This window comes from Lytechinus pictus, chromosome 6, assembly GCF_037042905.1.
Source record: "Lytechinus pictus isolate F3 Inbred chromosome 6, Lp3.0, whole genome shotgun sequence".
In the NCBI taxonomy this organism is placed as follows: domain Eukaryota; kingdom Metazoa; phylum Echinodermata; class Echinoidea; order Temnopleuroida; family Toxopneustidae; genus Lytechinus; species Lytechinus pictus.
Window position 1 is genome coordinate 9,026,168 of NC_087250.1, and position 15,684 is coordinate 9,041,851.

Below are 15,684 nucleotides of genomic sequence, written 5' to 3' on the forward strand. Positions count from 1 at the left end.
AAATGCACGGTTAACACATGGTGATCAAACTGTAAAAACACAATAAATACATTGTAGTCACACATGAAACAAACAGTAAATACAGTGTGAACACACTGACCACACCGTGAACACCGTGTAAACACACTGAACACACCGTGAAAATACTGTGAACAGACTGTGAACACGCTGAACACATAGTAAATACACTGCACACACTGTAAACACACTGAACACACCGTAAAGACACTGTAGCCATGCTGTAATACACTGCGAACACACTATAAACACACTGAACACACTCACTGTGAACACATAGTAAACACAATGAACACACCGCGAACACACGGTGAACTCACTGTGTGCCACTGCGTTTATCCTGTAGGACATGTAAAAAAAAAGAGAAAAGAAAATGCAAGAGACATAACAAGAAATATGCTTGCTAAATTATTAGCATTTTATTAAATTCTAAATAAAAAGCCTCTTAGTTTCAGCGTTGTATATTAAAATAGAAATAAATTTCAGTTTTATATCCACTCATACATGACACAAGAAAATGTTGTTCTAATTACAATTCAGTATCACCAATATTGGGGGACTTTTTCAAATAAAAGAACAGTCTAAACTACACTTGCCCAATTGAATTGTTAAAAATCGGCCTCCTGGTCTGACAGCCTTGCAGTGATATTCTGTTCTTCAATATTAGTTTTTACCACCTTTCTCCGAAATTTCATGTCCCTTGTTTTACCCCCAAAACTAAGAATTCTCTTTCTAGAAAGAGCTATATAAAAATCAATAAACAGAAAGAAGGGTTGCAAACTTTTAAAATGCTTTAGCTGTCTCTCGATATACTACATCAAACTTGGATTTTGATTACGAGCGATATACTATAAAAACCTGGAAACTCACAAAACACTAGATACAACTGATTATAAGAACCCGACTATAATCACTTCAAATAAAGAGATAAAGCGATACATAATCGATATCCAATCGATATCTAATCTGTCATGATACATGTAAAAATTAACGCAAACGCAGCATTTTGGTAACATTTAATTAAGCTACATAATAATATTGAAGTTCTATAGGAATTATGAAAGAAAAATCCAATGTGTCAATGTTACCAAACCAATCAGTTGCCAACATTTAAGTAAGATTTAGGCAATTTTTTTTGAATTGTGCTACTTATTTATAATCTTATGTCCCTAGGCATTATTTACATAAGTGGTAATTTTAAGCCTCCCAATTATTACTAAATATATCCTTTAATCAAATATTTCTTTCAGTGTAACCAAACTTATCTTTTCAATAACTAGTAGACATATTATGTTCCAACAGTTGCCAACTTATTTCTTCTGTAATCTTATGCCATTTGGTATTAGTACATAAATGGACATAGTCGATGCTACAACTCTGCTAATACAACCTTCCGTATAAATGTACAAATATATGTATATATATAATATATTTCTGAAGTGGACCTCCCCCCCCCAAAAAAAAAAAAAAATTGTCAAACCATTAACATAATTTATAATTTTTTGTAAACATTTCCCCCAAACCATTTCAGTAAAGCACAGACCATATAGACAACTGAACTTTGTACCTTCTTCTCTGGCGGAAAGTTCGGCATTGAACATTGACATAATCCATGGTTGGATAAGTAATAAAAGATCCCCAAATTTCAGTTATTATACCAAATTGGTAACGAGTTGGTACGGTCTGCGAATTACAAAGGATAATCACCGTTTGCATGTTTTTTAGACAAAATCTCATGGTGCACCGCGAATAGTGCAAAAGTGTATTAACCACGATCACTGAATGAGTTTATATCAAGCTGAAAAGAATCAGCCATCTGGAAGTCAACTCCATAAGGAAATAACACATATCCCCTTTATACACAAAACCCCACCACAAACACACACTCTGAAACACATTACGGTGCGGTATAGGAATAAACTTCCAGTAGTGTTCCCCCCGGAATTTCATCTTTATACAACAATTACTGTGCCATGCCTTTACCCTTTTAGATAGGATACCCCCCATAAGAAAAGAGGGCTTTAGGAGTATAAGTCAGAGTATTCTGAACTTCCAATAGACACAAGAATAGTACAATTATGATAGAAAGGGGCATTAAAACCCGCGATTTAAAAATGATAAAATGTCTACAAAGGGGTCAGTTGACATCTTTGTCGATGGAACCAACATGTGAATACTTACGAGACTTGTGGAAAATAAAAGGCACAATTATTAAAAAAGTGAAAGAACGTGAAGTGAATGGCATTAAATCAATTTGGAATTCCACAAGATGCTATCACCCTCCCCCCACCCCCTTTCCTCGCGTCTCTTTCGTAGCCTCGTGAAGCGATCGTGACGTCACAATAGACGTTTATGGGATAGCGCGTCCATTCTTGACCATCTGCACTTCGCGTGCCAGCTGGCAGGTGGCGCAATAGCCACAGAAGGTCATGCAAACACAGTCGTTCATCAGGTTGCCCTGTATATGGAGATATAACCCGGGGAATAGTATAGATAGAGGAATCTAATGTCAAATTATATCTGATTTTTTTTCCCCCTTTAACAGGGTTTTATTTTACTTTGAAAACCGATTCCAAATATAATTTTACAATATAAATTACACTCATTTGCATATTGGAGATAAACGAATATGAACACCATTATGTTATAATTCATCACAATCGTTAGCACAATGTATAGCTTTAGGTTATTGAAGTTATTTTACGAGGACTGCACATAATGTACTATCTCATAAATTTGAAGAGTTAAACATTAAAGGACTCTAAATACTATTTCAAGAAGAAGAGAATAAAAAACGGAAAATCTATGTTAAAAACTCATCTTTTCGTTAAATAGATCATCCTTAGCATATGCGGCTTCAACTGTCTACTTTCAACTGTTAACATGTATAATTTGATTTTAGCTGACATTTCTTGTCTTCCTATGTATTTTCCTTAAGCGCTTAGAGACATTCTTTGTGATAAGCGCTATATAAATGATGTTAATTATTAATTATTATTATTATTAAGAACCTGTTATAAAATCATCCTGAATTTCCGTTTTACTTTGATTATAATAGTTTTAACTAATATAAAAATATACTGAAACCTTGGATGACCATTTGATGTCATTTCTAGTCTGAAATGGTATTCAGTAGTGCTTGGACTCTTATGTTATGGACTTCCAAATGCCACAAACTATACCACCCGATTTTTGTAGCTTGTTGAAAGTTTAAACCAATATTAAATAAAAAATTAACACTCCACGATAGTATTATAATGGAGTCATTGTATTGGATAATGATTCCCTTTAAAACCTCCCCGGAAATTAAAAGAGAACGAAACCAAAAGCAAATTAAAGAAGACAAACATACACATCCACCGAAGACAACAGCGACAAAAATAAATAAACCAAAAAAAAAACACGAATCAAAACAAACAAAGATTCTGATATAATAAACATCAAAGCCACAGGTGTATTGATTTTTTGTTTGAGGGGCGCCACCAAAATTTGATTATTGATAGGAAGGGGCGGGAGCAATTCTATTGCATAAACAATTTTTAATTATTCTCCTTGAATTTCTGCGTGTAAATGCTGTGAAAACAAGCTTGTAGTCAGACAGGTGACAACTATATTTTCACTCAGTTACTTGTCCTCGCTCACTCCCGAATTTCATTATGCTCCTGTTGTAAATGCCCACCACCATGCCCCCCGTAGGTTGGTCTTTTTATTGTCTCGGGGCTTCCCTCTTGAAAACCCGTTTTCGTTTAAATGTTATCTGTTATATTTGTCATGTTCCTTTATTTTGTGTTTTCAATCCCGTAGAAACTTTGTACATTGTGATTTTGGATGATTTATTTCAATGAAAAAATAAATGAAAAACATATATAATTTCACACTCGGGAAGTTATCAAAGAGCCTGAATTCAAAGATAACTTACATTGATGTTGTGGCGTGAACGTACAACTGCACGCATGGAGATGAGAGCGGACGGGATGCACATAGGCACGCAACAGGACTCATCCATATCCGCGGCCAGCATGCAAGGATAACTGGGCACACATATCGCACACAGACCTACAACATACAACAGAGATCCAAAAGTGTTTTTTTCTCACCGTAGATAGCCGTAGATGTAACTATATTACTATTTTTTAAATGAGGTATTGACCTGTCCTATTTATCTTATTACCGTGACAAACTTTCATTATTAAAATGACCTTTATTACAATTTATTTATTATAATTGTCATCATTATGCTAATTGCAGACTACACATCATGAATATTCACAAAAAAAGAATCGTAAAGCTAAAATAATTTGCGACAATCATTAAGTTCGTCAACTTGCTTATTGTGATAATTCTTACGCTTATAATCATTAACAAGGTTTCTGGTGTGTGTTTCATAAAGCTGTCCGTAAGTTTAGAGCGACTTCAAGAACGACTAGTGATCCTTCTTGTACGGTTGTGAATGGTTCATTGGCGATGAATCAACGCATAAGAAAGGTTCACCGGTCGCTCTTAACAGCTTTAGGAAAGATGTGAGATGAGGTGAGATTTAAAAAAAATACACAATGTGAAGAAATTTAACCTTATTCAGAGACTTCACATTCTGTGGTATTAAACGATAATTAGGGGACAAAAAAAAAATCGTAGGAAATGAAAGTGGGGGGGGGGGGGGGTGAGGTATGACTTTCGACAACGACTTACAAATGGTCATATCGTCACAGCATGCGAACAACTCCGTAGTCCAGTCACGTGCTGGCCCGCGAGGCATCATGGGATTGCCAATCACTTGAGTCACCTAGTTTGACGTAACAATAAATTCATGATTCAATTATTCATTTGTTATTGTTTTTTATTCATTTTTATCATTCACAGTAGGCAAATTAAAATATTGATATTGATTTATTTACTTTATTTACTGTAAGTCATATTAATAATAACAACCTTTTGAACGATTCCCATACGGTTTCAGATCAAATTCATCTTGTGATATGGCACTTATTGACCTCCAGGATCATCTCCTTAATAATATGGATAAAAACTTACATTAATTTGGTATATTTCTTGATCTTAGTAAAGCGTTTGAGGTAATTAATTACAATATTTTACTTTCTAAACTTTATAATTTTGGTATACGCGGTGTTGCGTTTAAGTGGTTTAAGGATTATTTATCTGATCGTTTCAATTATACTGCATATAAAAATGCTGTCTTTCATCATGAGAGCCAGAGGCGTCGATCCTGGGGGGGGGGGGGGGGGGGCAGGGGGGCGATCGCCCCACCAATGAAAATATGGGGGGGGGGGCAAACATATCATTTTGCCCCCCCATTAATTCCGGATATGCATTAAAAAAAACAAGATTGTAATGTTCAGCAAGCGAGATTGAGATACACAACTCGATCTTTATTTAAAATCGTGCTCAAAATGTCCGCTTTTCAGATTGGAATATAAAAATTTTCAGCTCGCGCTTCGCGCTCGCATCATTTCTGTAGCAAAAACCCATACTTTTCATGATTAAATTGGTGAATGTAAATGTCCCATTTTCAGTTCTAAGCCTCAAAAGAACTGCTTCAATTTGCAATCATCTTTTCTTGGATATATAGCTTGTTCTTTATCAAAAACGTCCAGTAAACTGTATTTTTTTCAGAACGAAATATCAAAATTTTCAGCTCGCGCTTCGCGCTCGCATCTATTCTCTTTTAGATACAAATCTTAATCATTGGTACCAAAAATGCTTAGAATATCAAGTTTTCAGCTCAGAATATAAAGAAATTTGAGCTCACTCTCGGCACTCGTACTATCTGTGTAGTGAGATACGTGTCTGTGTCTCATGAGTCATACATATATATAGATATATACATATATATATATATATATATATATATATATATATGTGTGTGTGTGTGTGTGTGTGTGTGTATATATAATATACATATATATATATGTATGTGTGTGTGTGTGTGTGTGTGTGTGGGTGTGTGTGTGTGTGTGGGTGGGTGGGTGTTTTGTACGATCGAGCGCCTTTGGAACGTTAATGATTTCGCCCCCCCCCAATCTGAAAAATGGATCGACGGTGTGGAGTCCCCCAGGGCTCCACACTGGGCCCTCTCTTGTTTTAATATATATATCAATGATTTATGCAATGTTACTATTTTTTTTTTCATTTTGTCCTCTTTGCAGATGACACAAACTTAATTGCTTCCAATTTTGACTTTGATATTCTTGTGAAAAATACAAATGAAGAATTAATTGAGATTACGAATGGGTTCCAAGCCAATGAATAAGTAATAACTTATGAAAAGACAACCTTTATGTATTTTAGTAAAGATCATATTAAACATTGTATTTCAGATGTTAATATATTCATGCATGGAATCCCTTTGAGTACTTCGACAACTACAAAATTTCTTGGAATTACTTTAGATGACTCATTATCCTATAACAACCATCGGTCTATTATATCCAATAAAATTGCAAAAATACTGGTATTCTTTTTAAACTAAATAGCTTTTTGCCACAGAAAGAGTTGTTTACGATTTATAATAGTCTTACCTTACCTTATCTCCAACATTGCAATATTGTTTGAGCAAATACTGGAAAAACAACATTGGAACCCTTTCATAAATTGCATAAGAAAATTCTAATATGTACGAATTCACCTTTTAGATCTCATTCACGACCTTTATTTATATATGACATTCATAAATTGCAGCTTGCATCTGTATTGTTCCGACCAGTTAGCAACATAATCCCTTCTAACATCTCCCAGATGTTTCTCATAAATCGTTCAGTTCATTCTCATGATACTCGGTCAAGCAATAAATTTCATTATCCTTAAAAAAGTTAAAACCCAAATTCTACTTAATTCATTAAGGCATCGTGGTCCTCGTATATGGAACAATCTTTACTACATTAACTTCATTTAAAGCCATGTTAAAAAACTTGTATAAAGTGAATATTAAAAACTTTTTCTGCCTAATTCCACACTTTCCCCGACTGTCCCCCGTCCCCCTTGTATGTATGCTGGTGATTGCTGATGCTGTGTGTATATTTTTCATTTGATTTTCATATGAATTTTTTTCTTGTTTTACGAGGAGCTACAACTCACAAGTTCTTATGAACTTTTCAATAGTTTTCCTTTTTCTCTTTTACATGTAATTTTCATTCTTGTACCTATTGTATATTGTTTTTTTTTATATTGGTGAGAAATAAATAAATTGGACTGTAATTGAACTTGAATTTATTTAAGAAAATACTGAAATTTGATTTTTTGTAATAAAATTGTTCGTATGGATGAAAAAACACACCCAGAGAGAAAGAAAATAAAAAGAGAACTTCGTGCAGACACGTTCAATACATTAGTGACTGAGGAGCGTTGTGGCGATTGATTAGTCTCCCAACTTTGAAACGGAGTGCCGAGGGTTCGAATCCCAACCATGGTGTATTTTCCTTCAGCAAGAAATAGATCCACATCATGCTGTACTCGACCCAGGTGAGGTGAATGGGTACTCGGTCGGATTTATTCCTTGACCGCTTTGGCGCCTACACGACGCCTTAGCTACTTCCGGAGAAATGTTATGATACCAAACATCACGCAAAGTGCGCTACATAACTTGACATATTATTATTATCATTATTATTACTGCAAATTCGTGATCTATTTCATCTCTTGGGGAGAAAATATAATACATGATTTCATGGAAATTGGAAGAAATTAAGATGGTACTTCTGGGCTCCGTTGTACAAAGATTAGCGATCAATCCTACGCTTGAATTTCACGATTAATTGTCCATTGTAGCCAATGCAATCAATGGAAGAAAAAAAAAATGTTCCAACGATCATTGCTAAGCGTTGTGTTACGGGGCTTTGGCCTTTTTATTTTTCACTATTCTGAAGCACCAATCAATGATTTTCAAGAGCGATTTTTTTTCTAGGCTTTATTTTGATAGCAAATCAGAGTCAAAAGTGAGAAAGAAGGGCCTTGGAGCTTATGTTTTAAGGTCAACTTAATGTTCCCCTGTGCCTTTAATAACTTGCTTTTTGTAAATTTCCTTCATCTGCAGTTTTGTTGACAACGTAATACGAGAATGGTTGAAAGAACCTTTAGGTATTGATATCCGTGTCTCATCATCTCTAACCGTTTATCCCACTTAGCATCATACCCTCCTCCATTTTATTCATTTTGGATCTCCATGGAAACGGGGTTGCCACGGATACCACAAACACGTCGTGGCGTCGTGGCGTCGTGGCCCAGTGGATTAGTCTCCGGACTTTGAAACAGAGGTCGAGGGTTCAAATCCCAGCCATGGCGTAATTTCCTTCAGCAAGGAGTGTGCTGCACTCGACCCAGGTGAGGTAAATGGGTACCGGCAGGAAGTAATTCCTCAAAAAAGATGTGTGCACCGAATAGGTAGCCTAGCTTAGCCGGGTAATAATAGCAGGTGCCCGCTGGGAGAACAGTTTTCGGAACTGAAGTGGCTACCCTGGGTAAATATACCTTTATTATTAGTATTATTATTATTATTATAAACACCACATAATCTATTTACATTCATGGATCTCAGTAATCATCGCATTTCGATTGTGGCGCAGTCATACTGCGGAGGCGGACTCCAGATCGATCAAAGATATTATGTGATTTACAATGCAATATCATGGGTTGGTGTAGGGTTAATTGGTTTCCACGGTCTTTAGGGTGTGTCTGAAGATTACCCTTACTAGGCCCCGTCTTACAAAGAGTTACGATTGATCCGATCAACCGCAACTATGGAGAAACCATGTAGCAAAACTATGTAGAAAAAATAGGACATTTAGTGGATTGCCAGAAAGTTGGGATTGATCGGATCAATCGCAACTCTCTGCAAGACGGGGCCCCGCACTCACCAATACTCGTTGGTATCATGATACCTGCTTTTTCATGCCACTTGTACAGAATAAAAAGAAGTGGTAATAAATAGATAAATTCATGCCCTCCAGCCGCCAGTGGCACATATCGCATATAAAGGGACGGCATCATGAAATTTTGATAGGGGGGGGGGGCATTACGATCTTAGATAACGCCATATTTCTATATATATTTTTTTTTTACAAAGGAGGATTATATTAGTAGAATTAATAGACTCAACATTTGTTTCAATCTTTTCCTGTTAAATCTTATGTTTCTTTCTCCCTCTTTTCGTTTTTCTTTTGTTATCTTTTAATACTTGACAAAATCACTGTGGATGCATGTCACCCCCACCCCCACTGCCCTTCCCTTTATGGTATCAACCCGCATGTATTTTTTTCTGACGTGACTGAACCGTATTTCTCTGGTGGGTTTATGAAAACATATCAATAAATTAATTTTCATTTGTTTGGTTATCCTGATAGTTGCCACTGGGAAGTTTATGAGTAAATTGACTTTTCGAAGTAATACAAATATAAATTTCTGACGGGGAATGTTAAGGACTACACTGTTCTACTGTAGTCCTTATTCTGCATTTTGTTAAAATGAGAATTTAAGCCTCATGTTATCGTAATTTTATGCATTTAAAAAGGAAGAAATTTCTACGTTGATGTCAGGGGCGAATGCAGGATTTTCCGGGGGGGGGGGGGGGCATTTTTTGGATAGAGTAGAGTAAGAAGCCCACAAAAAGAGTTGATTTCTGTCAGGAATAATTTGACAAGCAAGATTTACTACAAATTGGAGGTAATTTTGTCCAAGAATTTTTTTTACAAGCCTCCCCCCCCAAAAAAAATGGTATCACTATGGGATGTGCAGCAAATACCCATTAGCATTGGCGGCGGTAGCCAAAAATTTTAGGGGGGGGGGACCATCAAATTTTTTTGACAAGCAAACAAAAAAGGTTATCAAAAAAAAATTTGGGGGGGGGACGTGTGAAAAAAAATTGACAAGCAAAAAAAAAAAGAAAAAAATAGTTTTCAACAAAACTTTTAGGGGGATCGTCCCCCCTCCTCAAATTTAGGGGGGGGGGACACGTCCCCCGCCTATGCCCATTAGTGGTACTTCATTGGGACGTCGCTATATTTCACTCAAAGTATATTTAATCATAGTTATAATAAATGCAGAAATTCCTGCCAAAAAATAGCATGAAGAAAGCGCATTTTTAAAATAGACCCTGAATTTATGAAGAAAACTATGTGAAAATCAAACTGAATGACTGTCTGGACTGGTTTGACTGCCGCAGTTGGTTGGCCTTGATGGTGGGCCTGGTTGGTTAATCACAGGTTGGGCTTGAGGGAAAGCCTGGTTGGTCAAATGCAGGTTGGGCTTGAGCAAAAAATTATTGCTTCAAGCATAAGCCGGGTTAATTGGTCTTGATGGAAAGCCTGGTTGTATGGATTGGCCTTAATTGAGTAAAAGGCTGGTAGATATACTATATTATTTATTTGGAAACTAACCATTCACTGCAAAAACTCTGGTGGTGTTCTGACACCAGCCCGGAATCTATATATGAACACACCAGAGAAGTGTTAAACAACACCAGTTTCGTTTTGGTCTAACACGAGCTTGTTTATACAACACCAATTAGTATTAAAACAGCATCGGTTTGATTCCAAACTGGTGTTGTTTCAATACTTCTCTGGTGTGGACACCCGGGGGGGCCACTTCCATTGACGAGTGGATACCATGCGCGACCACGAAGTCTTGAAAAGCACCCTAAACACGTATTTTCCATATTCTGAAAATGGACCCCTTAACAAGTATTGGCGTGTGAAACCCTACCCTTAACAAGTATTGGAAACATATACTATTGGCAAGTACTCCCAGAACTGAGCCCCTAAACAAGTACGTACAGCAATGTATTTTCCATATTCTGAAAATGCACCCCTTAACAAGTATTGGAAACAAAACGATACTCTTAGCAAGTATCCCTGAAATGAACCCCTAAACAAGTACAGAGATATTTTATTATGTCACGGGTCCGTCGGTCGTCGATCGGTTTTACCTTTAGACACCATTATTTTGGTTTAGTACGGCCCCAGTCCACACCTCGCGCAAATCGGACTCTAAACACGTAGTGTTGGGGCAAAAAGGACATCCTTTATATAAGTTTGATTTTGTTTTATCATCCCCGCATATTTGACCCTAAACACGTATATTTCCGAGCGAAATAGATACCCTTTTTTCAATATTTTTGTGTTTTTGACACCCTTATCACGTTACGTACGTAACGTGCCCTATCTTGAAAAAGACATCCTTTTTACGTGTTTTTTTGGTCGCGCATGGTATCCACTCGTCAATGTAAGTGGCCCCCCCGGGTGTGGACACGATAGATTCCGGTCTGGTGTTAAATCAACACCGGAGTTTTTGCAGTGTAACGACTGTCTGCTGGGCTGGGTGGACCGCACCAGTAATTTGTATACTTTGGGTCGGCCTTGAAGATAGAACCTGCTTGGTTAACCACGGGTTTGGGCTTGAGGAAAGGCTGGTTGGTTAAGTATGGGTTGGGTTGACGAAAACATGGTTGTTTAACTAAAAGATATAAAAATGTTTTGAAACTAACCTGAATGACTGTCTGTGCTGCTGGCTGTACCGTCACAGTTGGCTGGTTAAGCACCGGTTGTTGGCCTTGAGGATATGCCTGCATTTTGATCACTCACTCTCTATAGATAATATAGTTAAGATTAAGGTTAGACCAATATAATACCTGAATATAATAATGATAATGATAATAATAATAATAATTAGAATAAAACAATAAAGATAATGATGATGCGGTCGGCGATAGTACTTGTACTAGTAATACTACTGCTACTACTACTACTACTATTACTACTACTATTCAGGGGCGGATCCAGCTTTTTATAAAGGGGGGGGGTTGGGGTGGTATGCGAGGGAGCGTAGCGACCGAGTCCAAGCGAGCGGAGCGAGCGAGGGGGGAGGGTGTGGGAGGGGGGTGTCCCCCCTCCCACAGTAGGGAAAATTTTTGAAAATCTGTGTGTGAAAATGGCGTTTTCTAAAATTACAAGTTAAAAAAAAAAGATAAGATTTTAAAAAATGGTCCCCGGATTTTTTTTTTTTTTTTGGGGGGGGGGGGGGGTTGCAACCCCCCAACCCCCCCCTCTAGATCCGCTTCTGCTATTCTAGTCACCTGGTCTATATACATGCCTTTTGTTCTTAGAATTTGAATACTCTACCGGTAAAGCTTACGCAACATCTACATTTGAAAATGATAGTGCTTATCCTAATGAAAAATTACAAAGGTCATTTGAGAAAAGTTGATCATGAGCTAACCGTGAACTGGCTTATTGTTCACGGGCACATTAAATATCATATAGGTAAAAATTTAACCAATCTCTCCTGCATTTTGTTGTTGTTGATTAATTAAAAAAAATATCCTTCAGTGCACCCGTTACCTTAGAAATTAGACTAAACTTACTAATGTCGTAAAATGAACATTTCGACAGCAATACATGACTTTATACTCACCTATCCACGAAGATGAATTTAGGAGGACCAGGAGTGGATGTTTATTTCCAAAGCGAAAGCGCAACTGGTAGGAATATGGCGGGTGTTTCATTTGCGACGGACTTGTGAGCCGTGCGCACCGAGTTAAATATCAACAGCAAAGTATTATCAAAATGGGCGTGGCGTGCCTAGTTTTGCTTTTCAGAGTTGACGCGTAAAATGAGGACATGGAATGCGTTTCATTCATTCGTGTTTCGCCATCAAGTGAAGACACATTTTTTAAAATTAATAATACAGCTAAGCGGCTAAATTAAGGAATATAATATCCCCGGTATTGTGAGTTAAGAATATAACATTGATCTCATTTCGTGTTGGAGCATTTACTCATGATATTGAAAATTATTAACAATGACATTAACCCATTTTGATTTGCATAGTTATGTTTTTTTAGCTATTGTATTGATCTTATTGATCAATTAATTGTGACTTTCCATTTTACTTTACATTTTCCCCCAAATATCAAATGGCATATTTTATCTCAGAACATTTGAGAGGATGCTCGAATATTTCATTGCATTTAATTTTCTTGGGACGCACAGTTCAAAACAAACTTGGAAGCCACTTTCACCCCCCTAAATTTGGGAAACATTACAGTGTAAATAGTTTTTTCAAATAATGATTTAAAGAAAGTATGGAAAAGCCATGCTTGGTGTGAATGACTTGGAAGTTAAATTGGCAGTACTGCGATAATTAGAGAGAGAGAAAAAAAAAGAGAATTATTACGATTGTATAGATAACATGTACAATTTTGCACGAAAATGTGTCCCCGGCACGCTAAGGGTTAATAATAGTAATTTATTAAGGTGTACATGTTAATGATGGTGTCTTATATATCACGTCGTATCAAATAAATTATAACCTGATAATTATTATCATCCCCAAGCTTCACAAAATGTAAAAATCAAAGAAAGAGTGTTTTACCCATGAATATTTTAGGTGCCCCGGATACTGCTTCATAATTTATTTTGTCCTTACGAATTTCACGATGAACAGATGAAGTAGTACATCTTTTGCCTATCCTACATGTCTCTGTTTATCACTCAAGCTAAATATAAAAAATGCGAACTTAATAATATAGCCTTCTCAACGTTCGACATTCTATCATGTTTATAGTTAGCTGGTTGCATGCATACTACTCCTTTGAACCCATTTCTCAGCTTTTCGCAAAACGAAACTACCAGCGCATATTTTCGAGTAATATACAATGCATTATAGACTGATGTATGCCATTGTTATGTTCCGGTTGTATTATTTTATGTGTGCCTGTCTGTGCCGGTGTGTTTTTGTATAGGAAAAAAAACTCCTATATTATGCAAATATTTGTATTTGATTGATCGGTGGGAAATTAAAATTTAAGGGGAAAGAATGATCAATATTCGCTAGCTGCGATCTAGTGCATGTAGAATAATAATATACGTTCACACATGATATTACAGTTCTGATGGTGCTAAATGTCAAGTAAAATTGAAGTAAATTGCCATTTTCGTCTATTCTGTGTTCTACCCGTTTGGTCTAATTCCAGTCTGATGCACTAAACCACTTTTGCAATCAATTTGTCGTATGATATTTTGGTCTCATCGCTAGTCTATTTACTATTTCATCTAAGTCCCATTTAGGCTATACCCATCTCGTCCAGTATCCACTTCGTCTAACAACATTAACTCCAGTGGCGGATCCAAGAGGAGGCACATCCGACCCTTGCTCAGGGCCCTGGGAACGATATTTGGACTTGGGTGCTGTGATGTCAATTTGACAAGAAAAGAGAGAGATAAAAAGTTTAACTCCAAAACGAAGGTTATATTTGCTGTGAGAAATGTATATGTGCTGCGAGAAATTTAACAAGCAAAACAAACATAATAATAATAATAATAAAACAAAGAAAAAGGTTTCTCTAAAGAATTAAGATAATTTTGGTTACATTTCTCCATTTTGTCACACCGATCAGAATTTCTGGGGAGGGGGGGGGGGGGGGTTCTGCCTATGGACAATACTGCACGCGGCACCCCCAACACCCCCGCTTCCCACGGCCATGCCCTTGCCTCCTTGAGACCAATAAAAAAAGATTTGTTAGTGGAAAAAGTCGCGCAAAAGCAAGTGAAGACCTCTTTTATGTTTGGTAATGCCCCCCCCTTCAGGAAATCCTGGGTCCGCCCCTGACTTAGTCTTCATGATAAGATACTCTATTTATTAACGAAATTGTAATTTGAAAATGTGAGACAATAAGTAGATGAAGTGGGAACCAGACAAAAAGGAACTAGACTAACCAAACATTAAATCATGTGTTGTGAAGGCCATACGACAAGTACACCAAATTGATACTAGACCCAATGGCCCGTATTCTGATAGTAGGATTAATTTAACCCTAGTCTACAGTTAACCCTGGTTTAACTAAACCTCCAAACCTCACCTCTGGTCTAAGTGTAGTTTAATTATTTTCGTATTCTGATACCCATGCAGGTTTAACTAAACCTGGGTTAAACCCGGGTTTACATTTTTTGTGGAAATAATCAGCCTCTTTTGATCAAGACCTGCAACTTTTGGGTAAATTTCAGCTGCAGGGGTGACTGCAACAAAGTTGAAAAAATGTTAATAAAGTTGTTTTTTCTTAATTTTTTTTATTTTATGGAAACTAATTACAACTATTGTAGTAAAAGAAGAGCATTCATCACCCGTATATGGTAAGGATTTTTTATTCAGATTATCTATATTTTTGTTAATTACCTAAACATTTCAATCCCGAACCGAGTGACATGCACAGTTTTTTTTGTGTATCAGTCCCATTTATTACTTTTCATGTATTGTTTGTAACAAACTAAATTGAATAGATTCCTCTCGACATCTTTATTCTAACTTTAGTTGAAGTAGACCTAAGGGAAAACTTTTGTAACTCTTGAGACTAGTCTTGGGTCAAACATTAGGCCTAGATCTAGCCTAGGCCCAAGATCTACAACTAACATCCGTCTGTTTGGAGGAGAATTGAACACTGTTTTGACTTTTTACTTTCCTGAACTTAGGCTGAAGCAAAACATAACTTTGTAATAATACAAGTCTAGTGCCGTAGTGGAGCAACCGAGACTGAAGCTACATAGGCCTAGATCTACTAACGTTAGACCTATATTAGTATTGGTCTACCCCTACAGAAATTTAAGCGTGCTGCATGCAGGTAAGTACATGAAGCATGCAACTAGCAGGGCGCTCGCTTGATATCCG

The 15,684-nt window shown here is 36.8% G+C and overlaps 1 protein-coding gene across 1 annotated transcript; it reads right to left on the reverse strand.

Moving 5' to 3' along the window:
* Nucleotides 1-413: 413 nt before the first annotated feature.
* On the reverse strand, nt 414-12,548 carry LOC129262980 (cornifelin homolog). Its single transcript, XM_054900935.2, has 5 exons — nt 12,436-12,548; nt 11,510-11,609; nt 4,708-4,801; nt 3,938-4,074; nt 414-2,476 (listed from the first exon to the last, which is right to left on the reverse strand). Exons 2-5 carry the CDS (start codon nt 11,591-11,593, stop codon nt 2,369-2,371), a joined length of 423 nt encoding a protein of 140 aa, XP_054756910.2. The 5' UTR covers nt 11,594-11,609; nt 12,436-12,548; the 3' UTR covers nt 414-2,368.
* Between the last annotated feature and the right edge of the window lie 3,136 nt (nt 12,549-15,684).

What these genes read in the sequence shown, in the direction of transcription:
- LOC129262980 (XM_054900935.2), bottom strand. Translation starts at nt 11,593, where the DNA reads ATGCAGGCATATCCTCAAGGCCAACAACCGGTGCTTAACCAGCCAACT. An exon ending in CAGCACAGACAGTCATTCAG is followed by an intron (nt 4,802 to 11,509) that starts GTTAGTTTCAAA and finishes ACGTCAAACTAG; the next exon opens with GTGACTCAAGTGATTGGCAA. An exon ending in CTGTGACGATATGACCATTT is followed by an intron (nt 4,075 to 4,707) that starts GTAAGTCGTTGT and finishes TGTATGTTGTAG; the next exon opens with GTCTGTGTGCGATATGTGTG.